Source organism: Phascolarctos cinereus, unplaced genomic scaffold, assembly GCF_003287225.1.
Source record: "Phascolarctos cinereus isolate Bilbo 61053 unplaced genomic scaffold, phaCin_HiC Scaffold_8;HRSCAF=390, whole genome shotgun sequence".
Lineage (NCBI taxonomy): Eukaryota > Metazoa > Chordata > Mammalia > Diprotodontia > Phascolarctidae > Phascolarctos > Phascolarctos cinereus.
In genome coordinates, this window is record NW_027556291.1 from 21026400 (window position 1) to 21047159 (window position 20760).

The window sequence follows — 20760 nt, forward strand, 5'->3', positions numbered from 1 at the left end:
ATGAACCTCAGATGTAGCTCTGGGACTGGGAGAAGTATGATACTTCCTACCTCCCAAGCCCAGCAACTGAGGGTTTCTTTATTCCACTGATAAGCAGGAATCCAAGAAGGAAAGAAGGGCCTTCTCCTTTAGTTGTTCAACTCCATCATTAGGCTACTCTGGAATCTTCTCCACTCTGGAAAAGCAGACAAGGGGCCCTCTTGTCTTAGCTCTGAGGCCTTTCAAGGTAGTTAATTCTCCATCCCCTGAAAGACTCAAGAGCCAGTAGAAGCCAACCCCGGCCCAAGAAGAAAAGGAAGTGAAGTGGAGGCAAGAAGAAAGAAGAAGAAAACCCAAATCCGAATTCAAAACAAAAAGAGAAAGAGGCTAAAAAAATCATTGATAAAATCTCAATTTAAATATCACTAATACAAAGAGATACCTAACCTCCAACAAAAACACGTGCAACAACAATATGCTTTGTTCTTCTGTTATTCTTAAAGGTTAATCAAATTCTTCAGCTGAAATTTTTTCCCTTGATGGTGATTATTTACATAACATATTAAAAGATTATTTCACTGAATACAACTCTTAACACCTCTAGAAAACAATGAGGGGGGAAAAATGTGGGGTGATGACATCAAATATACCAGATATTATAATATATTACTGGCCCTATGCTTTAATTCATGCTTTCCTTATAAAGTATTTATTTTTACCTTTCACTTGAAAATGTTAATACCAATTATTTGGTACCAAACTAGTGTCCAATTGAAGTCATGCTGAACTTAGGCATGGAAACTACAAAAGCTTGTTTATTCAAAAGACAATGCTTGGGAGTAGAAGATGAGTAATTGGTTCAAAAAAAGTTCACACCTAAGATATGTACATTTGCACAAATTAATTACAACGCTCAGCCACTGAGGTGTGCTCTCTAAACGCTTGGTAAATACATCAAAATATTCCATCTCATAAATGTCTTGGTTGAAAAAAAATTAACAAAGCTCTGAATAAGCTAGACTTACAAGTTGCATTTACAGAATATGCTGCTTATTCTTATAGATGAAAGTCACTGGAAACAATCCATACTCACATAAAATACATATTTAACACATTCCCCAAAACGCATTTCAAAATCTCAAACTCAAAACCTCTCTAATGACAATTCTAAAAGCCCACAAAGCTGGCAGCACAGCCCTGCCAACTCACGGGTAACAAACCACTTCTGGCTCAAGATCTACCAACTGACCTTTGTCTCCCAAGGCTCAGCATTCCTGGTTGCTCAGATTTAAACCATCACTTAAGATAACATCTTTATATCATCACCCCAAAAGGACCAAGGCTCAGCATTCCTGGTTGCTCAGATTTAAACCATCACTTAATATCTTTATATCCTCACCCCAAAAGGAGGTGAGAACATCTCAAAAAGCACTTTAAAAACCAATAAATGTCTTTTAAAAAACAAACCAAAAAAAAAAACCCCATCGAATACACACAAGACACTTAATATAGGTCAATCCAGATACAGGGAGAGCTGGCTCCCACATCCAAGTTCAGAATCTGGTCTAAAGTCTTTATTGAAAGGAAACAGAATGTATGAAATCTGCAGTGTTACCCTGAAATAGATCATGATACATAAGTCCCTAAATAAAACTGAACTCACAACCTCTGTACCTAACAGTACTGAAGAGAAATTTTTGGCTGAGAGGAAAAAAGTATGACCTTCTTCAGAAAAAAAAAAAAATATATATATATGGTATATTTTTTCAACACATATAATACACACACACACACACACACACACACACACACACGTATTTCTACCATCACAATTTTCTTATGTAACTCTTACATATGCCTTCATTTTTTCTGTTCTCTAAGACATCATCACATAAGTGAGAAATTCCCCAGGTTCAAACAGGTGAAAAATGGAAGAAAAGTGAAATACTACTTTTGAATGACATTTGGGAGTATGGCTTTTGACTCAGTAAATCCAAAAGCAGCTCACAAAAACACAACTTTACAACAAATTGTTTTTCAAAAAGGCTTCTACCATGACTTTTACTGTATGCAGACCCCCTCCCCAACCCTCTTCTAGTTCAAATCATCTCCCAGTCACTTATCTACCTTTGATTTCACTTACAAGATATCATTAAGTAGTCTTCAGAAGTGCTCTTGCCATCATCATCATCTTCAGTTTTTATAGCAACTGTAGAACCAGGAAGAGTACTGGCTGCTTGGATCACAGCTTCTGTATCTGAATTGGTTACAAGAACTTCCTCTGATACTATTGTGGGAGAATCAGCTCCCGACACAGAATCCTGGACCACATGTTCCAAATGTCCTTCAGGACCAGTAACAAGGTCAGCCACAAAAATCTGGTCAGGTAATCTAACAGTTTCTGTTATTAGGTCAGAAGTCAAAATGTGATCACTAATATCTAAAATTTCTTCAATGGCAATATCAGCTTCCAGAACAGATTCAGGAACAAACACACCTTCTGTTACAAAATCATTTTCTGTGACGATATCAGGCCCTTGGACAACTTCAGATGCAAGGCCATGATCAAGATTTATCCCATCATCCGTGACAACATCAGAAACTAATAGAGCTTCAGGAACTGATACAAAAATATGGTCTCCGTCGATATGAGCAGTACCAGCCATTCCAGACACTATCAAACAATTGTGAATGAAAAAAAGGTTATTTACTCAATTACAGGTACTATATTTAATCTAACAAATGACAGAAAATGCAGAAACAAAAAACAAAACCAAAAAATGTAACTTGAATTGGCCAAGCATAAAGTTTCTGCCCTTAAAAAGAAATTACTGACAAGATAAATGAAATAAAATCCCACTAACTTGGAATTGGCAAGGGGGGCAGGCGAGGAGCAGCAAGAGTTAGTTAAGAAGGCTAAATTAAAGGATTTTTTAAAAAATGCATTACATTATTTTCCAAACATAGTAGTATAAACAAAGATATGAGTGCTAATAAACAGAATGCAGCAAGTTGATGAAGAAAGTACTATTTACAATAGGTCTACATTATATAATAATGTAGACCTAAATATGAAGTACTTTAACATACAAAGAATTGCTAGACTCAGAAATTAAAAGCATCTTTCATTTCTGGAACCCCTGGTTACCAAACCAAACAACTTTTTATTTTAAAGCCTTCCATTTCAAATAATACTCATAAAATTCAGAGGAAGCATTCTGAAATTTAAAATTTTAAGTCTGACCTTGATAAAAAGACCAAGAAATGAAAGATGCCTTTACCTTCTGGGTCTAGCAATTCTTCCATGTCCATATTAATTGTAAATTAGTGAATCAGCATTAATGAGATTTTATTTTAAATCATTTGTTTTTTGAGCAGCATGGTCAATATCCATCCCTTTTTACTATTAATATCCTACGTAAATACAATCCTCTTACAACAAAGTATTCTGTATAACAAAGAAATGTCCATGAGGCACCTGGAGGTAAGGAGTGGGGGAAATACTGCCTTCTTTATCTAGATACAATTTTTTTTAACCAAAGAAAAATCTAGTACATTAAATGTTTTCTCCAAACCCCTTCCCAAATGAGTCATTTTCCATAACAAAAAGTAACTTATTGAGTGCTATTTCCCGAGCTATTTTCATTATTACTACCATGTTGGTCTGACTATAGCACACCCTCCTAAAATGCTCTTTAAAAGGAAAAAAATATATAGAGGTATACAATGAAAAATAATACAGGCCACACTCAGGTTTTATACAAGCCAGATTGGGGGAAGGGAGGGAAGAGGGGGGGATGTATGGCCTAGGTTCAGACCAAAATGGTAACTTACTGTTTAATTTAACAAGTTAGGAAGTGGCTAGTGGCCACCAATGGCACTTTGAACACCTAACTCCCAAATCTCTTTTCAATTTCTAGCCCCTTCTTCCAAACAGTGGACCGCTCCAAAGCACTAGTGCTCCTGTAGGCCTTTAGTGTTTCTATACATTTCTAGAAGAGACCAACAATAAGAATTACACACACATACACACACACACATTTCATCATTAGTGAATCTGCATTAATGAGATTTTAAATTATTTGTCTTTCAAATAACATGAGAAACACCCCTTTTCCTCACCCAGCTGGCACTGTAATCACTATAATCCAGTACTTTAACAACTTGACAATTTCATCAGTGTAAGTATTTTCCTCCACTTACAGAAAGGTGCAGATCTCAACTCCAAGACTTAGTAGGTCTTCTAGAGTTGCCGTGGCCAAGGTGGAGACTCTCCAGGCTTAGCTAGACTGGTACTGGAACAACAGTCATTGGGGGCCGAACTGGAAGCCTTGCCAACTCGGTAGGAGCTGCCAGAGTTTCTAACTTTGAGAACCCGGGGGCACCTCCTTGCCACAAGGAGGAAGCAGAAGAGGACTTTAGTGGCAAGGTGGGATTACTATATGCAGGTAAAATCCTGTACAACAAAGGGGGGAGCAATTTAATTTTTAAAATTACATTATTTAATCATAAATACGAAAGTCTACAACATACAAGACTTGTTGGACCCAGAAGTTGAAAGCATGTTTCATTTCTTGAGCTCTCTGGTCTGAAAAAGTTGGTTTTTGGTTTTTTCTTTCTCTGAAAATTCAGAGGAAAAAAAAAAGCACTTTGAACTTCGGTAAAACCACTAAAAATGAGGTCAGTCTGGGAAAAGAGGAACCCTAGCCAAACCCTTCCTGGACCTTTTGTTTTTATAGTGCTTGCTTTTACATACATTATCTCATTTGACCCTGGAAAAATAAGGATCCTGGGAGGCAGTGGATAAGAATGATGCCTGGTTTCCATCTGAGTGCAAAGGCAAAGGGATAGAGGATAGAATGCCAAGTATGGGGAGTACCAGTTTAGCTGGAATATAGTACTAGTACCTGAATCAGGAAGCAATGTGAAAGTAGTCTGGAGAAGGAGGCTCAAATCAGACTCTGAAGGGTTTTTAATGTTAACCAGGTGTTTACATTTTATTCTAGAGGAAGGATTCTTGAGCAGGGGAGGGAGCAACTAAGTGAGACTGGGGCTTCAGAAAGATTATTTTCATAGCTGTGAAGGAGACAGACTAGAGGGGAGGACAAGAAGCAAGAATTAGGAAGCTACTGCAATAGAGTAGGCCAGAAGTGATGAGGATATGAACTCAGGTAACGGCTATGTGAATGGAGAGAGAAAAGGGGCCAGGTGCACGAGGGGTGGTAGGGACTCAATGGACAAAACTGGGCAACTGACTGGAGAGGAAGGGTGCAAGAGGAAAAAAAAAGGTAGAAATGATTACAATGCTGAAAACCTGAGAGACTGGAAGGATGGTGGTACACTAAAAAAAAAAAAAGGAAGTTAGGAAGGAGAATATCTGAAGGAAAGATAATGAAGTAAGTTTTGGCAGGGTGAATTTGAGATCCCTATGGGAAATCCCAGAGGACATGCCCGTTTTACCAACTGCAACTAGGCTTAGATAGATTTAGAAACTACCTGCAGAGAGATAACAACCTATGGAGGTTGAAAACAAAGACAGAAGGTGTGGAAAAGAAAGAAAAATGAGGGCCCAGGAGAGAGTTCTGGGAAACACCTTGGGTGAGAGAACGAGGAACCAGAAAAGAAGATCGAAGGAACAGTCAAGAGGGTCAAAAGCTCCAGAGACTGGGAAGGATGAAGACTGAGAAAAAGCCATCAAGGTGTAACAATTAAGAGAATCTTGTCCAGTGGTTTTTCTACTAAAGAATTCAGTATTCTGACTCTCCTTTTCTCCTTCCAAATGCCTCACACTTCCACCTAAATCTCCAACTACTCACCCCAACACAGAAAGGCCCAGGAGCCTTAGAGGAAAGGGGTATAACTAAAAAAGCCAAAGTACAAAACCCACCAGATTCAAAAGACTTCTTTTTACTTGCTATCCCCTTAACAGAGTGGTCTTTGGATCCCCAGGGCCTAACAGTGAGTGTCCTAGCACACTTTGGTGAGGGTTCAGACCCTCCCTCCCTCCTTCCATCCTTGGTATAACTTAGCTACAATTTACAGAGACGCCTGGGGGGTACCAAGAGGTTTAGTGAACAGGAGCTCACATGACTAACAAGTTCTAAGGGGCAACAACTGAACCCAACTCTTCTGGATTCAAAGGCCAACAATCTCTTATATACTGCCTTCTTTGTACTTTAAGAAACTAAAATTAAAATTATCAAGATAGTCGTCTTCCACAGATTAAAAAAACAAACTTAAATCATGATACATCAGACTGAGTAAAGAATAAGCAGATAACATTTGTATTTCTCACACTCAAAAGATGCATGTCAATGGGAAAGAAAACTCCCACGCCACCAGGGTAGGTCAGCAACTACTCACTTCCAGTCTAAGCCTGAGGCACTGAGCAATTAAGGGACTAGCTCAGGATAAAACTGCCAAATTGTCAGAGGTGTCGGCATGCCTTACACGTGAGCGTTTGTTTACAGACCATGACAGGCTAAGGAGGTAGAAAAAAGTCAAGCTAAAATGTTAGGAGCAAACTGAAAAAAACACTTGGAAATTAAGAAAATTCATTTCCAAATCCAACTTGACTGCATTCCTCAGCTTTTCAGAAACTCATCTGTTATGAAACAAGGTAAGCCTATACATCGAAGTCAGCATGAAAGCAGATTCTGTCCATTTTCTAAAACTGCCAAGCTACTATGCTTAATGATTTTGGGGGGCGAGGTGGGGAGAAGCAAGTACTCGAACACCAGAGGTCCCTCCTTCCTTATGCTCCTAGAGGCTACAGATCTCACCCAGTCATTCCAGATGGTTCTAAGAGGAGCCTAAGTCCCACTGCAGTCTACACATACAGATCCCAGATCCCTCTGAGCTTCAACAGGCACACCTCAGAGCAAACTCAAGCAGCCTGGTTCACCTGACTAGTTCTCCTGTGATTCTCTTGGACCAGTGTGGGTCTTAACCTGGGGTCCATGAGCTTGCTTTTTAAAGATTCTGACAACTATGTTTCAAGATAATTAGTTTTCTTTGTGATCCTATGTACTGTATTTCACGAATTTAAAGACTATTTTCAGAAGGTATCTACCAACTCTATCAAAGGAGTCCATGACCCAACAAGATTAAGAACTCTTCCTCTCCAGCTAAGGGTAAGCCACAGAGAAGCAAGCACCAGCTGGGCAAGAGTGGACCCACCCAACAGAAGCCTGTGCTCACTGAACTGGCTAGTTACTCTGGATCACTAATAGGTCTGTGTAAGCAGGGTTCTTTTCCTTGTTAGCCTGAGGGATAGGCCTTAACTTTATTAAACTCAGGTGTTTTCCATAGAAATCTCAAAGGTTGAACAAGTGGAATGACCACTTCCTGTAAATGGCAAGAAAACCCAAGGAATTCACTTAGGTAGTCGTAAGAATTAAGTGGCATTCTGAATGATAATCTATACTTTGAGAATCTGAAATTAATTATACGCAGGGAGTGAAAGCTACTCTCAAGGCAAATTACCTCCCACCTCAGACTTGGTTGCTAAGCCCTAAGGAGTTGCTTAAAGAGGTTAATTAACTTGCCTCCAGTTCACAGAGCTGGTGTCCAAGGCAGGACTCTGAGCCCAGAACTCTAGCCACTAAACTGAAACAGATGCTCAATCATCAGATCCGATTAGATATGCCATTAGCTCATTACTAGGAACTGGAATCTGGCATCAGGTAGAAATGTCTCAGACCTCATCCAAGGAAGGGTAAGTTATGTAGGTACCAAAGGCACAATGGATCAAGTGGTCTGATGTGGGGGACTCCAAGGACAGTGTCATACTGAATTCTGAAGGCACATTTAAATTGTTAACTACAAAATGTGTAACTTTTACCAATTTGTTTAAAGCTATCCTTTCCTAGGAGGTAAAATTCTGAAGATGAATTGCTGAGCTTACAGTCAGGAGCCTTGGGCTCTAATCCCTTCCTTCTCTGACATGTTATGTGATCCCCATTCCTGTTACTTAACCCCTAAATGCCTCAGCAAACTACCTAGGGCTGATCTACCAGCTCATGGAGGGACTGGTTGGTTAGTGAAGGGATTTCCTCACACAGATGAAATCACAAGGGTTTTTTTTTTTTTGCACAGCCTATTCAACAGAAGTGCTCTTCTCCCACACCAACACATTTTAAAAATTTAACCACAACTTCATTCTCTATAAGTACCCCCCAAACCTAGTATTTCAGAATGTTGCCTATGTTCCTTCCACTGATATAGATTTATGACTGCTGCCAAGGCCACTGCCATCATGTCGACGCTCCACCCCCAAACAGACTACTCAGCAGGTGGTCTGTGAGGTGTCAAGATGTCTCAGCAATCTCAGTCAGACACATACAGTCCCCATCGGACTGTATCCAAAGCCTTCCAGCGTGTGTTGTGCTGGTAGAGTCTCTAAGAAGCCACAGTCACCAGCATGCCATGAAGCCATGAGGAGGCTTCAGACTGAGGACATTTTTAATCCTTTTCTCCAAAGAGGAAAGAAGGTGGATAAGGAGTTTTGAGCTGGGGCCAAGGTAGATTGAGGCAGCTAAATTTGTACATCCTAGATTCTAGCCAAATAGAAAGCAAGGTGCTCTGTTGAGAGCAAGGAGGGCAAGGGTGAAGATGGAGACTGTAGAGATGAAAAACAAGTAAAGAAAAGTCCCTGGGATAGAGCTAAACGGTGAAAGAATATTATGCCATATGAACAGTTGGTGTGTTTGGGACTGTAAATGCTAATGAAATTCAGGAAGGGAGAACTGAAACTTGTGTTCCCCACATCTTGGATGGAAAAAAGGAGATGATTCACCCAGTTTTGTAGACCCCTGCTGTGTGCCTGGCCCTAGGATTTGGTGCTCAACCTAAGAATTTAACACTAAAAGCTGTCCAATAAACAAAATGAAATGCCTTACGTGGCGTGAGCTTCCTGTCACTGGAAGTGTTCAAGCAGGAACTGGCTGACCACGTCAAGTACGCATGCTATAATGCAGATTTCCTGCATGAGGTTTAAGGCTCAACTAGAATTCTAAGATCTCTTGGGTACACAAGCGAACTTCACAGGCATTGCTGGGGCATGCCATTTTTCCACCACTGAAGTTAGTTCTTGCCATCAGCGTAAAAACCACTGCCAGACAGTCATAACTAGATAACTGGAATGTGGGTAAAGTGCAAATTAGATGACAGCACAACCACATTGATCTCGAGAGGCAGCATGGCATAGTGGAGAGAGTGCTGGACTTGGAGTCAGGAAGACCTGGGCTCAAATCCTGCCTCCACTGCTCCCTAGCTGTGTGACTGTGGGCGAGTCACTTACCTCTCTGAGCATTTGAAAAGTGAGGATTAACCTTTGCAGGACCTAGATCTCACAGGGTTGTAAAGATGAAATGAGATAGTGCCTGTAAAGGACTTTGCGAACTTTGAAGCACTATAAACACATTGGCTGTCATTATTATTATCATCTTGCTCCCACCTACCCAAGACCATTTAGCTGGACAAAGCGGCACAATCTGATCCACCTACTCCAGTCTCTCTCATAAAACCTAAAATGTAAAGAAAGGGCTGGCTATCAGGCCACAGTGACTCTGTGACTCTCCCACCTGCCCCTCCAAAGGGCTGGAACTCTCTCCACATGCAACGACCATGTAAAAGAGCTTTTTCTCCAGCACAGTATATGCCCCCAGAAGGCCAGGGCTGACTTTTCTGTTGTCTTTGCAGGCCCTTAATAAATGTTTGTTGAACTGAAGTTGGGATACTTCAGTTATCTGGATGGAAATTTGCATATGTAAATCAAGTCTAGGCATAATAGATCAGACAGAGCAAGTTGTACTTGTATCTTGTAGCTTAAAATTACAAACGTTAAGAACGGTTGTAGATGTTAAAAACTGTAGCCTCTATAGTGGGAACAGTAGAGTGAGATAATATGTCAGAGTGTCTCATGCCAAACTACTTTTTAAAGTTCCAAGATTTTGAGTACAGTATTTCTGTTAATAGTGAGTACTACTGTTAAAGTTAGCAGAAAGAGAATCCTTTTTTTCTTTAAATATATTTTTAGAAAGGTCTACTGTGATCTCTTTTTAATTTCCAAGGGATAACTATTTCCAGCATAACATATCTTCAAATTTATAATACAAATCAATGAGAAAATCAACTTAACTTTATATCAAAATTCACTTCAGAGCAAAATTTTCCTTGCTGCATATTAATGAGGAATGTCTCTGGTTTAATTGAATACAGACAGCTAACAGAAAACAATTTGAAATAATCCATGATTAACCAGAACTGGCTTCTATATCCTACAAGATTTCTTTCCTCAACTGTCTCACTCTTTTACTTGCTCTATATAGAAAAGTTAGACTGAAATGAAAATTGTCTTTTTTGCTCATTGCCAGTCTAACTGCTCTCTAATTAAAATTTATAAATGGAATTTAAAACAATATAAAATGCTGAAACGTATTAGAAAGGAACTAAATATTACCAATGCAAATGAAACTCAACTTGAAGTTACTAACCAAGAACCCGACAGAAAACAAATCAGTACAAAATCTTTACAGTAAAGTTAAAAAAAAAAGTAATCACAGAGGAAAAAGTTTTCAGAGGAAGCCTGGGAAAAAGCTTAGCAGGGTTAAATTTGAACAACAACAACAGACATAATAACCATTAACAAAAACAGTCAAACATACATTTGAAAAATCTTACCCAAGCACCCTAGCCTATGTGAAGGCAGAAGAAAAAGAATTAACCAACAAGCAAGGAAGTGAGATGCTCTTGTTCTGATGCCCTCTAGCCCTGGAAAAAAATCAGTAACCCTTAAGGGCTCTCTTTTTCTTCTGCCCCCCCCCCTAGTTGTAATCAGTGTATATACAACTCAGGTTGCTAATTTCACACTGCATCACCTTATATAGATCTTTTCATATTTCCTCACATACTTCATATTTATTGTTTATTTTTATGGTCAGAAATTCTAATACCAACTGTTCCCAAAGATAAAAGTCTTATTTTTGGCTCCACACAATGTCTACCGGAGTTTCAGCTACCAAACATTCTTGCATTTCATCATCATCCTTTCCTCAACAACAAGAAAAGGGCATTTAAAGGCACCTAATTTTCTACAGCACTGTGCTAGGCACATTGATAACTTTAAAACACATTGTCCCTGTCCTCCAAGAGCAGAGAATTTAGAACCTAGAAACTGTTTTATTTAATACTCCCTCTTCAAAGTCACATATTAGTAAATATTAGCCACCTCAAGTTTAATTGGAAAATTAACAGAAAATAGCCCTCTTTGTTTCTACTAAGTATAGGATTCATTTACCGGCGATATTTAGTAGACATAAATCCAACCTATAAATAACAAAAACAGAACTCCGGTATATATACACACCAAGAGAAGTTCAGAGTTACCATACACTCTCCAACTCTTTTAAAGAGGACTTCAAATGATACTATTAAAATACCATTTGGAAATCTAGGAACTCCAGGCCAAATCTAGAGTCGTCCTGACTTTGAACAAATTCAAGACTATTTTTCCAGTACCACAAAAATATGTCAAGGTAAAAGTTTTACTTCCCTGGCAGCCAGAAGGAAAGAAATTACTGGATTTAATACAGGGCTTAAACCTGAGGATGGTAAAAAAGGATATAAAAAAGTAAAAGGGTGGTTAAAAGGAACTCTAAAGAAATGATCATCAAATTGGATTTTTTGCTCCTACAAAGAAAAATCTACATATGGTAATCACCAAGAAGGGTTAACTTCTACAGTAAAGTGAAGGGATTAATTAATAAAACAATTTAAGCACACAGAAATTCTCTGCCAGGGTTTGACACAAGCTGGGAGGTGGTCTCCAGAAACATTTAGGGAACCATAATAGGAACTTATTTTTTTTCTTTATTCTGCCACATTTAAGTGGTGAGAGTGAAGGGTGAGAATATCCTAATCCACCCATTCCCCAACAAAGTTTTGAAACTATTAGAGTCTCTGACAGGCACATGAACACCACCTACAATGTTAATCCATTGTCTTTTTAGCACTAAGTACTCCACAACTCAGGTTCATAAATTCATAGCTGAAAGGGAATTGAAGGCCAATGAGTCCACCCCCCACCCCAATACCTCATTTTACAGATGAGGAAACTGAGGCCCAGGGCAGTTAAATAACTTGCCCAAGGTCACAATAACAGGCAGTATATGAACCTAGGTTTTCCTGACTCCAAGTCCAGCGCCCTTAACCTAATTACACCAATGACTTACTGATACTCTAGGGCCCAATCCCTGCTCTGCTCATCACTTCCCCCAGTCTCTACAACTGACTTCTTCCAGTCAGGCTCCATAATTCTTCTCTGCCTCTAGGAGCTGTTTCCCATTATGTTCTCACTTCTGCTGACTCAGAGTTAGATGTCCAACCTTCCCAACCAATCTCCTATTCACAGGATCAGAGATCTGTAGCAGGAAGGGTCCCAAGAAGCCGGGCTCTCCCTCTGCTTAAAGACCAGTGCTCCCCCAAAATTTCACTCTCTGCAGTTGGTTTCTTAATATTCAAATTTAGGTTCAGTCTCCCCAACTCCCCCTAATCTCTCATTTCTCCTGTTTGATAGGTTGTAACATCCCATGTCACTTTGAGTCTGTCTTTACAGCCCCACAATCCTCTGTTCTGACCCCCAAGTTCCACATCACCCTCTCTAATGGAGTTCTGCTTCCCTGTAACTGAAGAACAACAAAAAGTAGCTGAAATAAGGAGAAAAGTGATGGAATTGGAGCTAAAGGATCTTAGTACAAACCATGGCTCTGTTGTTCACTACTCAAGTGACCTCAGGCAAGTAATTTCTGTTCTCTGAGCCTGATTCCTCATTTGTAAAATGAAGGGGGTATGACAAGAAAACCTTTAAGGTCTTTCCCAGCTTAAAATCTAAGGTCACCACTCTGTTGCTTTTATTTATTCAAAAATCTCAATGTTATTACTTATTCAAAAAGCTCAACATTGCTCTTCTGCTGATTTTCAAAGGGTTACAAATAATTCAAATACACGAGCTTACAATGTTATATTTTTTCCCCTTTAAAAAGCACATTCCTCACAAAAGCCTCAAAAGGAAAGTAACACAAGCACTGTTACCCCCATTATACAGATGAAGAAACTGAGGCTCAAAGTAAGTGACTTGCTCAAAGTCACATAACTAGTGTCGGAGAAGAGACTTGAACTAGGTCTTCTTAGACCATGGCTTTCCCAAACAGCTATGGCATCCTTTTCTAACACTCAAGTCGAAATGACCATGACTAAGGAGTCTGTTAAAAAATGCCCAGCACATAGTAAGCGCTTAATAAATGCTTGCTGAATTGAATTCTTACAAAGGAAATAAGTGAAAGATATATTTCTCTCATTTCCCTTAGTATTTCATACTGGAAGAAAATTTCAGAGAATGCAGCAGCCAAAGCTGCAGATTACCATATGGAAAACCATTTCTCCTACATTCCCTCAGTGATCACTCAGCTTCTTTGACCTGGTGGAAGCAATTAGCCCCTAACTTTATTAAGCAATGTGCCTTCTTAAGGGTATTCTAGAAAACCAATTCATCAAGCATTTCATGTATGCAAGCACATACGTAAACGTCAAAACATAACCTCATTAAGCAGTTAATGATTCAGTTGAGTATTTCATTTTCTAAGTAAATATACAGCACAATATTATAAGAATTTCCCCAAAGACCTAACACATAACTACAGGAAAAGACGCATTAACAAAACAGAGATGACTAGCTCTGCTTAAAGAAATGAAACAGTTCATTTGGATTAGAGAAAGAACCACTGCTCAAAGCGACACTTCTAACCTATAATTATTAACTGTAATTTAAAAAAATGAAAATGTTTTACCCAAATCCTGCATTATCATAGTATGGGGCACTTTGGGTTCTTGTGTCTGCAATCCAAGACCTCCACCACCCGGATCCATACTGGGGCCAAGTTCATTCGCGAATATCTGTAAAAATTAAATAGAATATTTGAATATTTGAAATAAATATAAATATCACACTAGTTAGTTGTATTGGATAAGAGATTCCAATTTACAAGTGTCTCAACCAAGTGTGCAAATCACACAAGACAAAATAAGTAATTAAATGAGATGCTTTGTGTGCCAACTTCATAAATAATGATAAAGAGATGAAACAGTTTCACAGCAAGGAGAAGGAACCTAATTTTCCACTGTTTGGCTTTTGGTGAAAAATCTGATTTTAATCCCAGTATATAAGACTTCCCAAAGAACAAAGGGCAAGAGGTGTAGTATACATCTACTCCATCCAAACTCCTTCCTCCAGACCCAAACTAGCCTTGTCAATAGCCAAAATAGCATCAAATAGCTGAGGCTCAAGTCGGGGCTCTTAGTTCTATAAAGAAACATGTTCCACGGCTATTGGGAAACAAATGCCTAATAGGGTCCAGTTCAAGAATGGCTCTCTACTGTGCTCTTCTCCAAGCACTCCAGGAACCTTCCAACAGAACTAAAGCCAAAGGCTCCCTAGGATAATTCTTACAAATATGGGACTCTGGGAGTCAGTGAAGACTTCTGGTTTTCCTCCACTGTATCCTACCTTTCCCCTACCACAGGCCCAGGTTTAAGATCTTTGATTTGGTCCCAGAGCTACTCTAGTCTCCCCAAGTTCTTCAAACCAGTAACACTTCTCGTTTAATTCCACTATATTCTTTTTCTCCTCTCCCAAGGTTTGAAGCCTCATGAAACTTGACTGCTTCCTATGTTTTAGGGTGGTTACTAGATATGCCACAAACATTTAACAAGTGGTTATTTTACTCCGGCAGTTTACCTTTATACTTCAAAGTCTTTAAGTGATTTTACATTAGTCTAAACACCTGGTCACAAAAGTTTTATTTATATACATAATATTCATAATCAGCTATTGCAAAGTGAAAACAATACTCAAGTACAATAGTCACTCTTATTTTCCCCTCTCCTGGTAAGAGTTTAAGTAATTTACCTAAGAAAAATTTAAAGTTTAGTGAGAAGTGCTCTTACTCTCACCACATGTGCTTAATTAGAATAGGCTATCCTTTACAGAATGTGAGATTACAATAATGTTTTAAAAATCCATCATATGCAATGGAAGTCAGTACCTATTCTCCAATTCATTAAAACAAGGAAAACAAGAGGCTCCCTAGGTAATCCCTATAAACAATAACTTACGAGTTATACACAGGGCACACATACTAAAGCAATGTAAAGTGAAAAGAACAGTAAAAATGACTACCTAGGAGAAACTTAATTTAGAAGTTCTACTGAACAGTCCTCCCTCCACACCCCTTCTTCAAATATAGTACTCCTGTTTTCAGTCATGCTCCAATGCAAGTTGAGACTAGAACAGTTCAAAAGTCAAAGTCATCACAATAAAACAAATGTGGGTCCCCATAAATTAAAACACAGTTGGATGCTATTAAAAAAATCTTCATCAGTATATAATTTAGACTTTGCAAATCTCAACTGCTGCTTTGTTCATGACTTAAAAACACAATATTTATTATAATAAAAAAATCTAGACCCTAATTTTTATTTGTAAAAACACTGGTTACTCTCATAAGAACATTTTGATTAAAAAAAAACACTTAATATGATAATCCTGCAGGTATTGCTTTGATTTTTGTTAATTCAGTACCAATTCCCATAGTTATTTTCTTTAGAATACACGACGTATTGTAAGAAAACATTCATCTTTATATTTGAAGACCAGAATTCTTGCACGTTTCAGTAAAGTCTACATTGCTAACTTGGGTAAGGGGGTGCTGTGGAGGGAGGCCTAAGTGCCTTTAAAACTCAAGTTTTTAGCAAAGTTTTCCACAGACACATTCATCTATTCCAACAAAAATATCGTACCAGATCACTTAGGATTTAACCATCTGATTCATAATTAAAACAAAGTCTTGCAGGCACATTTCTGAACCACATTAATATATTATCTTTATAAATAAAAGGGAACCAAGGACAAACTTTACCCTTGCCAAAAGTCCAGTGTAAATATTAGGGGAACCAATACATAAACTGGAGCACTTTTTGGAACGGCAAACACTAAGTTCATTAACAAAAAACGAGGGGGTGTGAGGATCGTAGTATATTTAATCGTTAAGAAAGGGTTCCCTCATTCGTCCATCTCACCGAATCAAAGCACCAAGTCGGATTTCAAGTAAATGCTTTTCTTTCACCTTTAAGGGGACGAGATCGGCAGAGTCTCCTCTCCCTCAGACCATACACTTCTCTGCAGACAGCGGGGGCGGGAAAGGGGAGGGAAACGATATGGAATCGAGGGAAGGCGGGAGGGGAGGGAGAGGGAGGAGGGAGGGGAGAGGGGGGAGAAGGAGGGAAAAAGGGGAGGGAGGGAGAAGGAGGGAAGAGGGGGGAGGGAGGAGGAGAGGAAAGGAGGGGAAGGGAGAGACACACAAAGCCCTCGCAGGCTGAGGTCCGAACCGCAGCGTTTTTCCGAGTCTCCCAGCATCCCGCAACAGTCCCGTTTCCCCCACCTTGTCAAATCCCAAGTTTCCTTCAGGGCAGAAAGCATGCCACGTGTCCCTTTGTTTATTCCCCATTCGCCTCGGCCCCAGCCCCGACCGCAAACAAGGGGACGCGAAGGGGGAGAGCGCGCCCAGGGCCCAGCACTCGCACACCCACACACACTCCCCTCCCCTCCCCGCCCTCTCTCCCTCCCACCTCCTAGTGCCGCCGCCGCCGCCGCCGCCGCCGCCGCCGCTCGCCCGGCACGGGCCAGCCCCTCAGCCTCCGCCCCCCTCCTCTCCCCTCCCCTAGACTGCATCGGGAACCAAGATGGAGGCGGCGGCGGCCACGGCCGCACAGCACCCCTCAAGGGCCCCCCCAACTCTCCCTGCGTGTCCCGAGGTGCCCGGCGGCGCCCTCGCCTGGCGGTGCCACCCTCACCCGCGGTGGCGGGAGCGGTAGCTGTGGGGCAGCCGCTGCCGGGGGCGGGGATGGGGGGAGAGAAGGAGGCGGCGCCTTCGCCTGGGGCCGGGCCGCCACGCCACGCCACGCCTTGCCACGGGGCCGCAGCTTCTTCACAGCTTTGTTCTCCGCCATTTTCCCAGCGCCCCAAGCCGCCGGCGACGGCGGCTAGGGCTCCGCGGGATCTCGAGCTGCGCCCGCTGGGCTGGGTGGCGAGGGGAGCCGCTAGCTTCCCCCAACTCTAGGAGCCTTCCGGTGGCGGTCGCGAGAAGGACGGCCCCCTCGGCACGACCTGCGTAGGGCCTAGCCACCGCCTCCGCCTCCTCTATTGTTCCCCACCCCCTCGATTCAATTCTCAGAGCCCGCGCCCTCCTCCGCCCCCCACAACCGTTACAATGGACACTGGGGACTAACGTTCCTTGCGGCTGCCTCCCGAAGCCGCCTTACCTGCCGCGGGTTGTTCTGAGGCCCGGCAGCTCTCGGCGTTCCAAAGGGGGGGGGCCGTGGCCGTGAAACACTGAGGCCTTGCATTCGAGTTCCCTAGGTCTAAGGGCCTGGACCAATCACAGGCTACCCTGGTCCCGGAGTGCGCGCCGCCGCGGCCTCCTTCCCCGCGCCGTTGACGAGCCCGGGCCGCATTACGTCACTCTTCGCTGCAGGGTAGGGGACCGAGAGGGAAAGCGCGCGCGCGCGAAGCAGCAAAAGAGGCGCCAGGTTTGGGCTACAATGCACCGCTGACTCGTAGCAGCAGGGCTTGCTGCGCTGGGCTAAGCGTTAATGCGCAAGCGCCGTCCACGTCTTGGCGCGCCGAAAAAGGATCCCTTTTTGGAGGGTTTCCCGAGGGGCGGGGGGAGGAGAGAAAGAGCGAGCGAGCACGAGAACTAGCGAACGAGAGGGTCACCAATTGAACGGTTTTTTTTTTTTTTACCAAGCGCGCAGTGTTAGTCGCCGTACAGAACCTAAGCAGTTACCCTCTAGGAGCTTACACTACCACGGAGGCACACAGGGGGACAAGTTCCACATAAACCAATGCTCCCCTTGGGGTGCCCGCCTCCCCTCACATACACCCCCCCATATACACACCCCCTTGTTCCCCCACACACACACACGCGCACACGCACAAACACACAAACGCACAAGCATATACATACACATACACACACAACCCCCCCCAATCAGTCGTTCACATTCTTTTTCCAAGAAAAACCGAAGGCGTATAGAGATTAAAGATGAGGGAGAAGGCGATCGGACAGCAAGGGTAATAAAGTTATCAAAGCCGGCGATTGGTATGTCCGATCGGAACCAGGCGGCCTTACCTCCGCGAATCCCACCTGGAAGCCACGTCCGTGCACCTGCGACGCTAGCTGAAGAGTCGAGGAATCCGTCTGGATTTTCCCCTTTCCCCCCCCCCCCCCGTCCCGACGCGAGATTTCATTGGTGTAGGGAACTCCCAATGACGAGACTCTCTCTACCAAAGCCGGTTGGCAACTGTTTAGCAACTTAGAGTCCCAGTTGCCTAGGGCGCTGAGAGGTTAAGTAATTTGCCGGGGGTAAGTACTCTGTGAGCTCCACCCCCAGTCACCCAAGTCCCACTGCCTCGAAAGTGCCTAGGACAAAGCAAAGCCTCCCCCCCCCCGTGCCCTCCCCCCGCCATCTGCCTGAATTATTGGACTATTCCAGGGGGAAATGATTTTTCTGAATTATCCAAGTCGTTGCCTTGAACTCGCTACTATGTTTAGACAGTATCCTCCATCTCCTGGGCAAGTTTCCAACATAGCAACAATCGAAACAACCGACTGGGCAGGCAATGATTTGCACCCCCTCTCCCCAGGACACAAAAGAGGGGGTGATTTTCTATTCTGGGTGCACAAACAGTACGAAATGGGTCTGTCTTGGTAACAAGCCAAACACCCCACTGACGAAACAGAACAAAACACATTTTCACACTAAAAAGCCTTGTAGGTGCCCTACAGTGATTTACAATAGACTTTTTGGGAATCGTTATCCGTGGTGCAGTAGAGGAAAAAAAAAACAAAACACAACACTGAACTTGGGGGTCAGAGAACCTCGTTTCAGATCCCAGCTCCACTACTCACTACCAGTAGGACTTGACTTTTCAGAATCTTACTTTGCTCATCTATAACACAAGATGGGGTGGGGCAGGCACTACGTGCCCACTACAAAAGATCTGATCTGGTGGGTAGTCTCCCACCACACCTGCCCGTCCTGTTTACAAAATCCTTCCTGTCTTGCCATAACCTTGACAAAGAAGGTCTACCCAATATACTGAGGGTCTTGTTTTTGTATGGATTCACATGCATATCACTGGGCATGCAGACTGTCCCTCAATTATCCTTCACTTTCACTGCATGACCTACCCATTTGCTTTTTCAATAAAACATTTTTGATGGCACATCCTGTACACTGCTTCAGAATTCCTTGTTTGTAATGGGTCGCCACCCACTCATACCCACCACAAACCCCCCTCTTCCTCTCTCTTCTCTCCGTCTGTCTCTTTCTCCATTGCCCTTTGGGTGGCCCTCAACTACAATTCTTTGGAAACAAACTGATAGCCATGCATTACCAGAAGAATGGTATGAAAAAGATGAGCATTGCTATTTGTCTGCAGTGACAAGCACAGGATGGAGACAGGGTCGCTGGGACTGCAGTTGCAGTGGCATAAGGAACCCCCAAGAGGAAATTCCCTCCACCCATGCAGGCCAATACCTTATATGCTCTGAGAGTTAAAGTGACCTGCCCAGGTCACACTACTAGTATGGATCAGAGTGGCACCTGAATAAGTCCACTGCATACCATGAGCAATATTTATTTAGTTTAGATTTTCCATGTGGATTATTATGTTAGGGTAATTTCTTTGGAGTAATTATGGATTTCATTTCAGCATGATGCCATCCACAAAAATAAACATGTTCAAAGCCTATAGGGAATTCCTCTTCCATTTGGACCAGAGGGCATTCTCTCTGCCAATCACTATCACCTTAGGTGAGCATGTTTCCCCATTCTATGCTGCGTTTGACACAAGACATTTTACATGTTTCTCTTTACAATTTATGTCTGTACAATTTATTTATGTATTGAGAAATCTTTTATGATCCTAATAGATGCACAAGGCTTTTTGAAGGAGAGACTTGAAGGTTATTTTATTTAAGTCAAATACTTTTTTTTGTAATCAAGACTTTTCAGTCAACTGTGTGACTATAAAATTTTAATCTGCTTTAGAAAGTAATTCAGTGTAATGGCTTTTATCTTCTAGCATTTGTTATATTGGAATTAACATTGTACTGGGAGTTAGAGGACCTAGATTTTGACAGTTAAACTCTATGAGCCTCAGTTTCCCCATCTGCAAAATGATCTCTTTATGATCTCTAAGATCTCTTCTGGCTTTAAATCTTATAAGTGGTAAAGGATACACAGGCAGCCATAGCTTTCTCACATTAATTTTCATTCCTTTACCTGCCCGCTGATTGTGAAGATGTTGGTCACAGTGATCTCTAATGTCCTCATGTATTTTGGCAAAAGACAATTATGGTGTAGTGAATAATGAGGAAGACCTGAATTCATGACCTACCTTGGATACATACTATGATCGCAGGCAAGTCATTTAACCTCTGTGAACTCTGTATTGCAGGGTAATAAATGATATTTTTTTGATGAAATGGACAGCATTTTGGGCATGAAATTAAGAAAACTGGGGTTCAAGACCTACCTCCAACACATTATAGCTATATGATCCTGGTTATGTCACATAACCTCTCAATGCCCCTTTAACACTGTATGTTGTCAGGCAGGTGTCTAACCATCCACCATCTCTATTGGTGGATGAAGTCCACT

The 20760-nt window shown here is 41.8% G+C and overlaps 1 protein-coding gene across 11 annotated transcripts in view; it reads right to left on the reverse strand.

Annotated features, from left to right (window-relative positions):
- The window catches only part of ZNF711 (zinc finger protein 711), a 127237-nt gene that overhangs the window by 21488 nt on the left and 84989 nt on the right, over positions 1-20760 (reverse strand). For 5 of the 11 annotated variants that reach the window (XM_020964504.2, XM_078147939.1, XM_078147937.1 and 2 more), the window contains 2 exons: positions 13827-13932; positions 2123-2653 (listed from right to left, as the gene is read on the reverse strand). In XM_020964504.2, the coding sequence (XP_020820163.1) occupies positions 2123-2653; positions 13827-13932 (637 nt within the window). Of the gene's footprint in view, positions 1-2122; positions 2654-3813; positions 3972-4182; positions 4402-13826; positions 13933-16887; positions 17101-17355; positions 17680-18224; positions 18299-20760 lie in introns of those variants that run through there. The other 6 variants (XM_020964513.1, XM_020964510.2, XM_020964508.2 and 3 more) reach the window with 6 other exon arrangements.